The sequence below is a fragment of the Eleutherodactylus coqui genome, chromosome 6 (assembly GCF_035609145.1).
Source record: "Eleutherodactylus coqui strain aEleCoq1 chromosome 6, aEleCoq1.hap1, whole genome shotgun sequence".
NCBI lineage: Eukaryota > Metazoa > Chordata > Amphibia > Anura > Eleutherodactylidae > Eleutherodactylus > Eleutherodactylus coqui.
In genome coordinates, this window is record NC_089842.1 from 148,156,037 (window position 1) to 148,171,239 (window position 15,203).

A 15,203-nucleotide genomic window follows, 5' to 3' on the forward strand; every position below is an offset into this window, starting at 1 on the left:
TTTTTTCTAATTCCATTCAACCCTTCCAAGGCTTCATTTATAGCAATGCACAATGGATCCATTTTGGAGAATATATATTTTGTGACAAAAAGGAGCTTGGATCCAGTCCGTGGAATGCAATCTCATTTTCTGCGCACACATGGACTGCTTCCACAGAGTAATAAGGCCTCAGTGTAACTGGCTAATTCCCATTGAGAGGGAAAAGTGGGTAAGTAATAAAAATGCACATTAGCTGATTGTATCAACAGGCGGCAAAGCTGGGGGTTTTGAGAAACCAGACGCAAGTAAGACAATCCACATTTAGTTGCTTCCATCTGCTGCAAAAGGTAAATGAGATTCCTCTTAGCTACAGCCTGCACCTCCATTAGGGCAAGGTGTGAGTGCCACAAAAGGTATCTTGTCTACAGCAGTGAAGAAGCAGCCAAATATGTACTTGCCCTTTAAGAGCGAGGGAACGATCACTTTGGGTGCTGTGGATTCCTGAATGAACTTCAAGATCAGACTGGCCTCCTACAGGGAGAGTGGTTGCTGGATGAGTTTCACTGGGCTGTTGTGTATGACGTCCAATTTTGGGAGGTGCAGGGATGTATTTCTTGACGTTCTCTATGTACCTCTTGATTATGTATTAACATTTATATAATATCTTATATATTTATATATACCTATATACACCGGCAGGTAAAAAACCCACCTTAAAAGAAAAAAGGTGGCAATTACAAGCCATAAATGAGAATAAAACAAATAAAGCAATAAATTGCAAGGCAGGTTTAAGAAGTTTCATGGAGAGGTAATGAGAACCTGCAGCAACGAGTAACAAAGGCATTACGAGATGGACATCTATGTGGATAGAAGATTGTGATATTGAGCCTTCATTTGATTTTACAGTGCTGGGCTAGTACTTCGGACTAAAAACTAGGATATGTGCACCCCCCTTCAAGAGTCAGGGGAAGGATTAAGAGCCCCGGAAGACACAATGGGGGAAAAGATGGGTCAGAGACATAAAAGTTTGTGCATACTTGGAATGACTATACGAGGTAAAAGGTCAGTGTGAAATCACTGGATACAATACAGAGGCATGGAATGCTTCAACAGAAACAAAGGCCGCCGTGACCTCACAGACACACGAGAACACGCTGAGAAAAAGTGGGGTTCATCTAAGCAGCAAGGCCCGAAATAGTTGAGGATAGAAGCTGCAATGTAAGAGATACTCATCACGATGATAAGACTATGGGGACACGTTCCTCACTTCAAAACACAAGCTTCACTGGCACAGAAAGACCCAAATGGACAGAAAAAAAAAATGGTCTTGCATATTTGTGACAGCGACTTTCCCTTCTAGAGGTATCCTATGGAATTTCCACACTGAATTTGGCAAAAGTTGCTCTGAAACATCTTTCTGTAGGATACTGTGATTATAGAAAGGCCTATCACGTGAAACTTTATGAAACCCTGGTCACCTACCTTCTATACCAAAGCTCAATGATACCAAAAGTGCTGAAATGCATGTCACCATTTACTGACCCCATATAGGGCACATAAGAGAGAACACTAAAGTAAGAATACAAATGACCACCGCTTCAGTCTCCACTTCACATCCAAACCATGTGAAAACTTTCAGGATTTTAATTCTCTGTGCGTCCTTCCAGTAAGCAGAATTTCCACCGTTCAGCGATATGCCTGTGGGTCAGCATGCAGACTTCTGATCCCTTATCCACAGTACAGCCAGAGGTGGCATGGAGAGAGGTACCCTCTGTCTGCATTTCTGGGGGGGTCCTCGGCTTCATGCATCCCTTTCAGTCTAGTAAAATTTATAGTCACAGCAAGAACGACAAAATCTAGTAGAACAACCACACATCTTATGACGAGAAGAATATTAATAGTTAGCCTCATCTTTGTCTTTTTTTTTTGTTTTTTTGTTCTTTTTTAACAAGTTCTAAAGTCTCTTGGACTTCACTGGACGTAGACCGCACACACACATACACACAAAATAAAGACAATCTGCAGAGGGGCCACGTGACGCACCACCTCTGCCATCACATGCACACGGACACACATTTGCTTGATGCATGGTAAACCCTCCTTGTAGTGTTTGCCAGTTTTACTGTCTTTAGCAATCACATTCTTGTTGGCTTAAAACTGCTTGGATAAGAGCTCACATAGGTGCTTGGAAACACTTTCTTTGCTGGTTCTCAGTGTAAGCCGGTACATCTGAAAAGAAAAAGGATACAGAGTAGACCATTTGTAATAGCTGATTGGGACTGCTGATTTCAATTAGGAAATTGCTTGCAACAAGGACATTAAAGGGGTCGTCTGGTTACCGGACAAGGTTCCGCCTATACCACCAACTGCGCTAAAACAAAAAGGATCAGTGTAGTACCCCTCTTCTACGCGCTGAATCCCACCATGGTTCTGGTGTGTGTTGTGGCAGAAAGTCAACAGAGGTCACCTAACTAATCACAGGTTGCATCATCACTGCCTGTTCTTCTGGCGTCAGCGCTCACATCCTGGGTGCCACGATGCCAGGCGTTCAGAACAGTGAAGTGACGGCCTCTGATTGGCTGCAGCAGTCAGGAGACTTCCGCTGATGCCATCTGCCACAACAAACCCCAGGACCACAATGGGGCTGCAGTGTTGGCTCACAGCAGCAGAAGAGGAGCAAGTACTAATCCTTTTGTCATTTTAGCACAGTTGATAGTATAGTGGGATCTTGTCTGGTAACCAGATAACCCCTTTAATAAGAGGATACCAACAGAGGAACATACAAGAAGAAAAATAGCACCAATTTGAATGTACATGTCCACTTTCCAACAGTGCTCTGTCCTAATAGAAATGGATCCCGACTGTGGCGTCTATACCATCCCTCCATAATGGACATCTGCTCTAAACAAATTAGCAAAACCCTTTAAAGAGGATCGGTCATCTTCTCTGTTGGATCTGTTTCAGAAGTGGAACAGAAATGTTTTTTTTTTCTGTTAATCCTCCTGGAAACATAAGAATAAATTGACAGCTAGTGGTTCCCACTTTGGGGAAAGGGGTGTCACTACAGAGACAATGTCTAAGCAGTGCTGACCGCATCAGACTGTGTAGGGTCACGTCCCTTTGGTGAGAGGAATGCCAACCCCCAGTTGTCAATTTATTCATAACTATTCAGGAGGTATAACAAAGGAACAGCAAAATGCATAGTTAGAAAAAGATACCCTAGAATTGCTATTCATGGGGAATGCAAGTATTTATTAGGACAGACAAGCTGAAGTCATGACAGGTCCTCTTAAAGAGAAATGGTCATCACCATCCATATACATTAAACCATGCACAGCAATAGAAAAAGTGAAGTTCACCTGTGTTACTCTATGCTGCAGTGAGGTGGATGACATACTAGATCTCATCCACAGAGTAGTGCAAACCTTGTGAGTTTGAGGACACATGCAGCTCACTTGTCCCTTCTGTAGGCAGATTCGACACACTTGCCTGCGATGGTATAAAAACCTGCAAGATTTTCACCCCTCTGTGGATGAGGTCTAGTATATCATCCACATCACAGCAGCATAGAGGAGCGGGTTAATGGGAAACACTACAGCCAGGAGAGAACGTCTCCATCATCTACATGTGGCATGGGAAATTTATAAACTTTTTTTTGTTTTTAAAACATATAAAACTTCATTATTCTATTGCTGTGCATGGTTTGAGGCGTTTAAATGTCAGGTTCTGTTTAAAAGGCTTATCTAGTATAGAAATATACCCTATTCATGAATTGAGTTAATGTAGGGGCAGCCCTCTGTTCAGGTTGCTTCTGTGTTGGGCAGCATGTCACCCTGTGGAGGATCTGTCTGGTCGGGCAAAAACCATTAAATGTGAATGGACGCTTTGTAATGCTTAGTTTTTCCTACACATGTAAGGTGCACTTAGACAGAAAGATTATCACTGCAAAAACCGTTCAAACTAACAGAAGTGAAAAAAATAGTTTAAAGCGCAAGCCAACGACTGGACGCTGAATGAGAATCGGTCGCTTGTCCTTCATCATTCAGTATCAGCCGGCAGAAAAATCGTTGGCTCGTTGCATTTATACACCAATCGTTCAGTGTGTCACATAGGCATGGGCAAATAAGAGATGGAACAATAACTCTGCAGCGCCACCTATTGGAAGGCAGCACCTTCCAATACCTTGGAGTTATTGTTCCATCTCCCTTATTTGCATATTACCCAGAGGAGCACGAATGGCCTTATAAGTCTCCTCAGTCATCTTTAAGGTGCTCTCCCTAAAGAGAAAAGATATCATTCCTGACATAGGCAGGTGAAATGATTCTCAACGATCAGAAATGACTGTGCTCCCTGCAACCAGGTTCTGTGTAATCACATCACATAAGCTGTTTTCTAGTCAGTTTCTTAAACACATAGCTTAAGGGCGCTGCTGTATATAACCACTTACCTGAGCTTGGATATTGGGTTCTAAACGCAGCAAACATCCAACTTGTACAGACTTGGTCTGGATAATGCCAGCACCCACGTAGTTGTCTGGATTAGGATCCACATTTTCTAGCAGTGCGGTGCCAAAGCCCAATAACTAACAAAGCAAGAAAAAAACAAAACAATACTATGACTACAGAAAGAGTGGGAAATACATTTCCCACACAGTGCTGATGTAAGCATATTATCAAATTAATTTGACTATTTAAGCGAGTCTGTCAGCAGTTTTGACACTGCATGATTGGTGACAGCACTAAACAGGTGAGGAGTAAATCCGTTTAAGTACATCTATGTTGATGGTCATGCTGGACTGGAAAAACACGTTTTAATTCATGCTGGGAAAGCAAGTGCTCCCCTGATGTGCACTGAACGCTCCACAATCCTTCCCCTCTGCATGTTGGCTTTAGGGGGTCTTCAAGTTGAAGACTAGAGTAGTCATGAAGAGGGGAGGATATCTATAATGTGTATAAGTTATCGCAGCATGGAAGCAGTTGATGTGGAAGGAGGCTCCCCGTCACCCATCAGCACTCAGCAATGCAATCGTGAAGTACAGATGGGTTACTATAGCAGCAAAAGGCCAGCCAACAGCGACAGAGTCAGCCAGGTATCTCAGACGATCAGACCCTGCCTCCAGCATAGTCGGATTGGCTGAGAGCATATGCATAGTATACTGCATTACAGAAGTAATACAGTGTACTGTGTTATCGATCAAACAATCCCATCTTCAAGTCCCCTTGAGGGAGAAAAAATAGTGTCAAAAGAAAGTTCAATAAAGTTTTAGAAAAAAAGAATCCACAGTGTAAAAAAAAAAAAAAAAAAGACCCGACAGATCTGTATGTAGAAAATTTTAAAAAGTTCAGTCATGGAATGTGGCGGTGCATATTTATTTTTTATTTCTATATAAAGTGTTATTGCCTAAAAGTAGTAAAAAATGTTAATACTACAAAAGTTTGGTATAGTTGTAATGGGATTGACCCACAGAATGAAGGGAAATGGCTATTTATGCCGCACATTGAACACTGTAAGCAATGGGTACTGAGTGAAGGGGTTCACGCTATTGATTGTCTGACAAGACAGGCTGTGATGTGTGTTGTCCCCCAGTCAAGGACATTTTAAGTCCAGAGTACTGTCTCTATAGCCAATATGGAGGTAACTACATTTACCTGAAGTATGGTCGAGTATACTCTTGGGGGAGTCAGTGGCTGGGGAAAGTTAGGTCTCATGTTGACTAAATAAGAGCGATCAGAGAGGGGTAACAGTTGATCCTAGTCTTGGGGCTTGCAAGTGTTGATGCACTCATTGTGTAAGCTGGGTGGCTCCTCCCTGCTTACAGTTCCCTTTGAATGCTGCTGGAAGAGGCTGGCTGCATATTCTCATCTAGAGGGAGAGCTGCTGTAAATCCTAGGGCTGCAAATGGGGTGGGATTGGAGGAAGTAGATGTCCTATATTTGTACAGAACAGGGAAAGGAAGTCCTGGTTTCCTTAGTGGTTGTCTTATAGCGGTACAGGTTGGATAGAGGAAGTCCCACCTTGCCCAGTGGTTGGCAGAGCCCTAGAAGCCTTAAGGCTTGAGTAGGAGTGCCAGCCTACAAGAGTGAGGCCCCATATCAGTGCGCTGATCGGAAGGCACAACGGAAATTGTAGAGGTGCGGGTCGATTGCTTCATACTTACCTCGTCCCGTTCACTCACGTCTTCATCCTTTTCAACTCCGACAGGGAATCAGCAGGGTCACCACATCAGCAACCGTCACATAGTGATGAGAGATCACAGGATATAGGGGAGCAGACAGGAACCTCAGGGGACCCCATAGCTGGCAGGAAGCAGAGTGGTTAGTGCCACTCTGTTACACTTTGCCTTCTTGGAGAAGGGCGTAACAATGTGTCACATGCAGAACTCTTTACCCTCCCCACTTGGGGGCAATCAAGGAAGTTAGCTCACCCCAGCTAGGAGGTCCTGCTCTGGAGGTCTGCCTCCTATAGACAACAAGCTAAAAACGGTTTTAGCTCAGTACCTGCGAGAGGGGTATATTTGGTAGGAGGGACTGACTCGTTCTTTGCTTAAATGTCTGCCTCCTAGTGGCAGCTGCTGTACACATGGTCTTGCTGTGTCCCCCAATGACACAGACGAGGAAGTTTATCTTGTCAAGTGTTGAAAGCAGTTGTCTCACTTCTAGCAGTTTTATTGCCGGAAGCAGACAGTTCCGTACATTGCATAGCGGCCCAGGTTAGTACTGCAGGCCAAATCCGATTCACTTCAATAGGACTCAGCCTGCAGTACCAACTCTGGCCACTGCGCTGTGTACAGCACTATCTACTTCCTGCAGCAGAACAGCTAGAAGTGTGGCAAACTTTTTTAATGCAGCGCTGGAGAAAACAGCCTAAGTAGCTGAGCTGAGAAGAGTCATAGAAATCCGCATCTCGACTACACCAATGGTTCTGTAAGAATTAAGATAAGAGGTGGAAAAACGCAGATGATCTTACCTTTGCTTTTGTCACTTCAGAATCCATGGGATGGTTGGCTTTAAAAATCTTCTGTGCTTCTTGTTGTGGCCTGTAAATGTGAAAAGCATTGTTAATCTGAATGAGCAGATCAGTTAACTTCAATTCATCATGAATCAGAGTTGGAAGGGACCTTCAGGGTCATCTGGTCCAACCCCCTGCTCAGTGCGGGAGTCACTAAATCATCCCAGATAGATGTCTGTCCAGACTCTGTTTGAAGACTTCCATTGAAGGAGAACTCGCCACCTCCCATGGTAACCTGTCCCACTCATTGATCACCCTCACCGGCAGAAAGTTTTTTCTAATATCTAATTTGCGTCTCCTCCCTTTCAGTTTCATCCCATTGCTTCTGGTCTTCCATGTGCTGCTCCTTAGCCCAAACTCTCATATGCTTTTTTTTCCATTTTTCTTATCCAGATGTAGGACTTTGCATTTCTCCATGTTAAATACTATTCTGTTAGACGCCACTAGAGATGAGCGGGTATACTCGCTAAGGCACATTACTCGAGCAAGTAGTGCCTTAGCCAAGTATCTCCCTGCTCGTCTCTAAAGATTCGGGGGCCGGCGAGGGTGACAGGTGAGTTGCGGCGGGGAGCAGGGGGGGGGGGGGGGGGGGGGAGATCTCCCCTCCGTTCCTCCCCGCTCTCCCCCGAATCTTTAGAGACAAGCGGGGAGATACTCGGCTAAAGCACTACTTGCTCGAGTAATGTGCCTTAGCGAGTATACTCGCTCATCACTAGTCGCCACCCGTTATTTCAACTTTTCTAGATGTTTTTTAATCCTCCCTCTCTTTCTTCTCTAGTGTTAGCTCCTATCTAGCCTTGTGTAGTTGGCAAATTTGATTAATTTCCCCTCAAATCCATCATTTAGACCATTTCTAAAAATGATGAACACTGGGCCCTGCACAGAGCCTTGTGGTACCGCACTTGAGACATACTTGCACTTGGATGTGCAGCCATTTAGGACCACTGTGAGTACGATCACTCAACCAGTTGTGAATCCACCTAACAGTTCCCTTGTCAATCCCATATTTGTTTTTTGTTTTTTTTTAAAAATAAGGATGGTATGAGATACTTTGATAAATGCTTCTCTGATCAACCCAGATTTCTCTGGCATGAATTGCTTATTATAAACCCATGCTGGCTCTGGTTAACAGATGATTCTGCATTTCATGTGAGCCTCTCAGAAGGGCCACATCAAATACAGTAGATTAAGACTTTTCATAGTACCATGACAAAGTGGGCAGAAAACAACCGCTACCCACTGCCATGTTAGGGCATATGGATTTTACAGAAGCTAGAGTCACATTCAGAATTTGCATCTGCAGGCGAGAGCAATCATCCATTAACCCTTTCCAATCCACTGACTTCTTCCAACATTCTGATTGAAGCCTGTACAGCTCCAATGTCAGAAGACGTTCGGCAGGGTATCCTTACTGTATATTACTGGCCACTGTGTTGTCGGAGAGGCCTCTCCAGCATGTCACCTACTGCAGTATTGGCTCTAGCCAGGAGATGGCGCCATTGAAATAGAAAGAATAAGAAACCCCCCCTAGGAAACCCTGATTATAAAATTGGATTGCTAAGGGTTAAAGTGGTAATGTCATGAACACAAACTCTGAATATATATCCTATTAAGTGCAGATAAACATTGTGGGTAGTCTTCCTTCATGAGCCAGAATGGAGAGCCACTCTGTAAGACCTGAGTCACCCATGTATAGACTACTGAATGGCCAGACTGCGAATATCATCCTTTTAACACTGCATTCATGCATGAACAGTAAAATCAATTACAGGCTGAGCTGTTTCCAGCGCTGGAAAAAGTCCTGGGACGGCATCTCGGTAGCTTGGAAAAACTTGTTGATGGTAATCGGCAGCTTTAATGTGATGTTTTGTAATGTTCCTCCATACCTAAAAATGACAGGTGACATTAAATTACATGAGATAAGAAATTAGTAAAGTTCTAGAAAATGCAAATAGTGGTTGTGAAGTACCTGAACTTAATATTAATGAGAGGAGCATCATCAAAGTCGGTCAAGCATTCAATGTTCAACACCTGCTGAACTTGTGCCCCTCCTTCCACCATGGGGTCAACTGGCTTGGTCTGAATATTAAGCTGTAATGGTGGATGTTAAGGAGGACAACACAAAAATCCTGGTTCACTAGTCATACCCCACCTTGTATTCGAAGCACTGTACAGAACATACATGGCATTGAATGGCTGTGGTTCATCTAACACCAGCTCAGATTGCTCTGATTGGTCCTCGGGCACCGCAGCTCAGCCAATCACTTGCTGGAGGCCCCGTTTTCAAACACCATTACCAGCAAGTGATGCTCTGTCGGCGCCGAGGACTGCACAGAAGCCTGCCTGAGCACCGGAGACCAGTGGGAGGGACCTGGATGCTGCCTAGTAGGCAAGTATAAGACACCCCGTGAAAATAAGACCCTGTGCCTTTTTGGGAGCAAAAACTAATATAAGACAGGGTCTTATTTTCAGGGAAACGCAGTAATAGGCAACTTAACACTCTGAGCCCCAATGTGGACATCAAGAGATGTATAGCGCTGTGGAATACATACGGTATGTACTATATGAAATGTGCAAAATAAATAAAATCATATTTATAGCTTGCTCTGGCTTCTGTAGGGCCAGAAACAAGTAGACAGGCAAGCTGACCCTCCCACAGGCTGAGAAATGCAGCAGCATTTCATGAACTAAACAAAAAGCCTCAGAAGAGTGATGAAAAGATGATTAAATGTACTACTTTATAATTTATTGGTGACAATTGGCCTAACTGAGCATATTGGTTGCACCAAGAGTTATTTAAAGGATATGAGTCTGCAGGTCACCTGGATACGAGACCGTAGGAGTAAAGCTCTGGAACTGCACTGATGTTTTGTTACCATAGAACAAATACATACGACCTATGGCAGAAAAAAATACAGTCAGATATATAGCAAGTAAAAGTAGGAAGCAAAGTGGCCTTCACTCAGAAAGACGATGGTGGATATTCAGACCCTTATCATTTGCTCACCCAGATTCTGGCGGAATTCAGACTTCACTCCAATCTGCAAAAGCTGGTTCTCGAACAGAACTCCATTATTCTTGCACACAAATCTAAAGCCACAAAAACAAGAAATGGTTTCATTATCCAGTTTACTATAAAGTTGTTACAAGAGATCGTGGCCGGTTAGATTTACACTTTAAAATGCATGCAAGGAGAAACATTGCCATCTAGGGGTCACAAGTAGAAATACAGGCAACGAATAAACATCAAGAAGCTTAATCTAAAAGGTTGCAGGAAATATGCTAACGAAGGGACTAGAAATAACAGGTTTCATAAGCAATGGGTATGCATCCCCCGTTGAGCATAAGTGTCAGGAACACCACCGTAATCCTGGTCCATGCTGATAAATGTGATGTTTAATATGGTAAAATAAGAGAAAATGTAACCATTCCAACCTAGGCTGTTAGTTGCGCTTTGTTAGAAATAAGATTACGCAGCCAGTTACACACTGACACCAACATGTGGGACCCTTTGTGTTCATGTGTATTGTAAGGGAATGTTCACATGAGGAATTTTGAGATTTGGCTCGGAATCTACACCATTAATTTGAATGGGAAATCCACGTGGCTGCCTTCACAATGTGGATTTTGAATCCACGTCACAGAAAGAGGGGGGGGGGGGGGGGGGGGAGTGACGTGTCACTTAATGCGAACCCACATCAGAAATTCCGTACACTCATTTTGCACATTGACAAAAAGCTAAATCCAGAAGTGGATCCGTGGCACACAGAGGAGCAGATCTACTGCAGAAATGCGCAGCTTCGTCACGGATTTCTGCAGTGGCTTTAAATGCAGAATCTGCGCATAGATATGAGACAGATTCTGCCGTATAAACATACATTTAACGAATCTAATAATTTGCTCTGATTTCTTTATCCTCATGCTTTGCCCCAAAGGGACACCAATATTCCCAATAGGTGAGAGTGAAAGAGGAGAGATTTCTAACTCTCAGACATTTATGGCATAGTCTGTGACTACGGGATAAATATATACTTGAACTATAACAGCCTCCTGAGAGTTTATGCCAGCATGAGTTTTTCTATTTTTTTTTCTTTTTTTAAATCCGACTTTTGTGGTTTGTTACACTTTTTGTCAAGTTTTGCTTTAACCTGTTATACAAAATTCTGTGAATACCTTTAATAAACTGATCACACAGATGAAGTACAGGGCAGTGAGAACAAACCTAAACATAAAAGTGCTGGCCTATGTTCAGAAGGTGGTGGGGCAGGGGCATCTACGAGGGATGACACACGCAGGAGTACACATGCCTGTCTTACTTGTTTAGGAGCTCATCAGCGTCAGCGATAGGTAAAGCAGGATCCTCGGAAACAGCAGAGCCAGAGCTGAAAGTGAGGAGGAAGAGGAAAAGAATGGAAAACGCGAGGATGCAACCCAAAAGGGAGAAAAAAAAAAAATTAAATGTATTTGTTAGAGACACAAAGCGTTAGCCCCAACATTAATAGACCACAAGACTTAAAAGGGGAAAAAAAGTGCAATGGGTCAGAAAAGAGCAACTAGGGAAGGAAGAGATCTTCATGCTACACATTATACTAAATGGACTATTACTGAATTCAGTGTGTAAAGCATCTAATACATATCCATGACTCAATAAAAGGTCATGTCTGCTCTACTTGTTACTCTATTACTCAGTCATAAGATTGGGACTCTTAGGACGTCATGCGGCTACCTCCGTATTGTATCACCTAGCATGTTCTCTGCATCTCTCACCCCTGATGCAAGATTAGATGGGAGATGGCAATTATAGGGTCATTTTGAGCATGGATGTACAATTCCCATAGTTCTGATAACACTAACTGTTCATGGAGTAGCACATTTAAGTTATGTTGCATACATTGAAAAAAAAAAACAAAAAACATATTTACGGCTCAAGATAAGTAACCGACATGCTTTAAGTGTTACTAAATCAGCCCTTACTCTGAAAGCTGGGCTGCATCGACCAATAAAGATGAAGGACTCTCACAGGCCGGCTCCAAGTCACTGTACACCATCCAACCACAGGCAAGACAGACAGACAAGAAAAATCCCACCAGCAGCAAGACAGAAAAAACAAAACAGGACCAAAAAAAAAAAAAACACAGGAAACCGACATGCAATTAGACAGTCGACAGACAGAACAGCAGCGTACACACAAAGCATAGTAAATTGGAGACTGGACGATATCCATTCATCTGGGGGGCATGAAGATGGATGGATACCAGAACACATTGCCAGAGCAGGGAAGACAATTTGCAATATACAGAATAGTCAAATGTTGCTTTTTGAGGATATGGTTAGAATTATTATTCTAGCTTTCTGCATTGAATATTACAAATAAAACCAAACTGGGCACAATACTATTCATTTCAGAGAATTTCAAAGAAGGATCCATACCTGAGAAAGTTATCTTCAGTACCAGGCGCTAGCGAGGCAGATGGGGAATCTGAAAACACATCCACCAAGAGGTTGCCAGCATTTGCTGCTGCTGATCCTGTGACAGGGGCGCTCCTCAAGTTCAGGAGATCGGCAGACGGTGAAGGAGTAGACTGTGATAACAGAAGGAGAGGATACTGACTATAAGAGATTTGAGCCAGATCTGAAGACAACACTAGAAATAGAGCCCAAACTGAAGGCTACAAAACTGCCGTCAGAGTTATGCTCCCATTTGGCTTCTGCCTATAGGCAAATAGGAAGAGACCTGTCAAGCCAAGCCACTCCAGGAGAAGCCGCAGGGGACCCTCCTCCCAATGCCTGCTTTCAGAGCAAAGCGTAGTTCTTTATAAAGAGAGAAAGTGTAAGTATTTCATGCTGCCTGTGGTGAGAGCAGTATTATCGGTTCCCTAAAATACACTTATGCCTCATGTCCACTGGCTAATTCTATTTACCAAATCCATGTGGGTGTCCCGCATGTGTGATCCGCACCCATAGGGATGCATTGGACACACACAGGTAAGTAAATACCTGCGGATGTCATTTTTCCCTGCTGCGCAGATTGCACGAGCAGGAAAATCACCCGCAGCATGCTCCATTTTCTGCGGGTTACCCGCACGGACGGCTCCCGCAGGCTTTCACTGAAGCCTATGGAAGCAGTCCGTATCTGCAGCACACCGGCAGCTAAATTTCTGCTCTGCCACGGGAGAGCAGGAGTTCAAAAAAAAGAAAAAAAGTGCATGGCGTATGCGCGCTGCACACTGACAGCTTGCCAAGCGCATCAGCCGGGCCCAAGAAAGAAGATCCGGCCATAACGGAGTGCAGATCCGCAGCGTCTGGACAGGTAAGTAAAATCTTATTTTCAGGCCTCATGTCTGCGGGAAAGGAGGGACCCGCTGCGGGATTCTGCATGGAGAATCTACGCGGGCCCGAATTGCCTAGTGGACATGAGGCCTTAATTCCTCCTATATAACACACTTGGGTTCATTCAAATTAAGTAAAAGATAAAAGGTTTAAAAAAAAAAAAGGATTTGAGGAAAAAAAATTTCCATTTTGAACAAAGTAAAGAAAATTTGTGTAAAACTCGGGCAAAAAAAAAAACACAAATCTTATACCAAAACCACAATGCTGCTTCTCAGCATGAAAACCTAGGATCTTACGGCAGTGCTTGGAGTTGCTTCCACTCCACCGTTAATTTCAGAGTTTGGATCCTTTTTCCCTTCTTCTAACTCGCTGACAGCACCAGGTCCCTTCTTCTTCTTAAGTTTGGCAAGGATAGAGGACTCCCTTTCAGGGAAAGGGGGCATTTCTTCTAGAACTGTAGCCTACAACAGACAAAGTTAGAACTGCAATAAAATCACCACAAACATAATACAAAGGACATGTATCTTGATTACAAACCCTCGCAGTGGCCAAGAGGAGTTAGTAGTTGAGAAACTTATAGAAAGATCCTTTTGCACTGACTATCATTTTCACTGTGTGGCACATGCATGTGTACCTAAATCACTACATCAACGATGGAGACAAGTCATCACAATCATGATACATATCACAGATGGCCACAACTCCTCCATACATTTAAAAGGGGATGTCTCACCTACTTTTTTTTACCAATTGAAGCCAGTTACTGATATTGCATTTCTTTAATGTGTTCTCATTTTCTGATAACATCTTTTTTGGTTATTTGATTGTCTGTACAAAACAATGGTGCCATCCATTTTGCCTGAGCTACAGTTAATAGCAATTTGGAGAGATGCTTTACAGCAGCCTCATGGGCCATAGACACAATGGACAGGAGGGCACTCATTGATTTTTATGAGAGACTGCTCTAGACTTTATTGTGCAGGAAGGATTATAGTGTGTTTATCACCTACTGTGAATAGTAGATCCCGTGTCCTCTATATACAGGTGTCACCTTCCATTGGAATACTGCCTTTGATAATGTGTATGGGCCTAAAATTTCAGCAGTCATCTCAATGGACTAAAGTTGATGAAAAATGGATGAAATTTATTACAACAGTTTGTTGAGTGAGATTGAACAACGAACAACCATTAGAGCTAACCGATGACATCGATCTTCTGGAAATAAGCTTGCCACGGTTTTGAAATGGTCGCCCGCTATCTAAAGACAAAATTTCATTCTTATGAAAGTTCTTTTGACCACCACCCAATGTTATGGAACATGCATGAATGACTGTGGTGGCCAACAGGGACTAAAAAGTGTATGGCTGCATCTGCTGTGCAAGGTTCATTCACTAGAAAATCGTTCATTCAATGGTCGTTCAACTGTCAACCTACTTCTAGTTAATAGTATGGCCACCTTTAGTGGTTAGTGTGAAAGCTGCTGGATTTTATTACCCCTTTTTTATATAGCTAAAACAAAAACAGTCTTATAGAATATGTTTAGCATTAAAAACTGGTTTACACAATAGTTCATTTTCGGATGACACATTCCCTTTAAATGGGAAAAAAGGTCAAAACCCTCTTACCAGAACATCTGTGCTTGCAATGGAGCTGAGCTTCAGGTACTCTACCGCCCTCTGCTGGAGCTCCACATCTGCATTTCTGATTTGACTATCGGAGCGCAGCACATCTTGGATCGTAGACTTGGTTTCAGGGAAGAGGTTGATGAACTTAATGTAGGTGGAGAGTAGAAGGGCTCGGGTTGATACGCTGCACAAATGGAATTTGGAGTGCAAGAGGTTGAACTGCACTAAAGGGCTGAAAGAGAAACATAAGTAAATGATTGA

At 43.1% G+C, this 15,203-nt stretch overlaps 1 protein-coding gene across 3 annotated transcripts in view; it reads right to left on the bottom strand.

Annotated features, from left to right (window-relative positions):
• Positions 1–1,495: 1,495 nt before the first annotated feature.
• LOC136632772 (AP-2 complex subunit alpha-1) overlaps positions 1,496–15,203 on the bottom strand; it is a 39,521-nt gene continuing 25,813 nt past the window's right edge. Inside the window, exons 13-24 of one of the 3 annotated variants that reach the window (XM_066607919.1) lie at positions 14,943–15,174; positions 13,614–13,778; positions 12,418–12,569; positions 11,962–12,024; positions 11,304–11,369; positions 9,995–10,077; positions 9,794–9,884; positions 8,957–9,079; positions 8,757–8,873; positions 6,946–7,015; positions 4,427–4,561; positions 1,496–2,208 (exon numbers count right to left, since the gene is read on the bottom strand). In XM_066607919.1, coding sequence (XP_066464016.1) covers positions 2,131–2,208; positions 4,427–4,561; positions 6,946–7,015; positions 8,757–8,873; positions 8,957–9,079; positions 9,794–9,884; positions 9,995–10,077; positions 11,304–11,369; positions 11,962–12,024; positions 12,418–12,569; positions 13,614–13,778; positions 14,943–15,174 — 1,375 coding nt within the window. In that variant the 3' untranslated portion in view covers positions 1,496–2,130. The remainder of the gene's footprint in view (positions 2,209–4,426; positions 4,562–6,945; positions 7,016–8,756; positions 8,874–8,956; positions 9,080–9,793; positions 9,885–9,994; positions 10,078–11,303; positions 11,370–11,961; positions 12,025–12,417; positions 12,570–13,613; positions 13,779–14,942; positions 15,175–15,203) is intronic. The other 2 variants (XM_066607917.1, XM_066607918.1) reach the window with 2 other exon arrangements.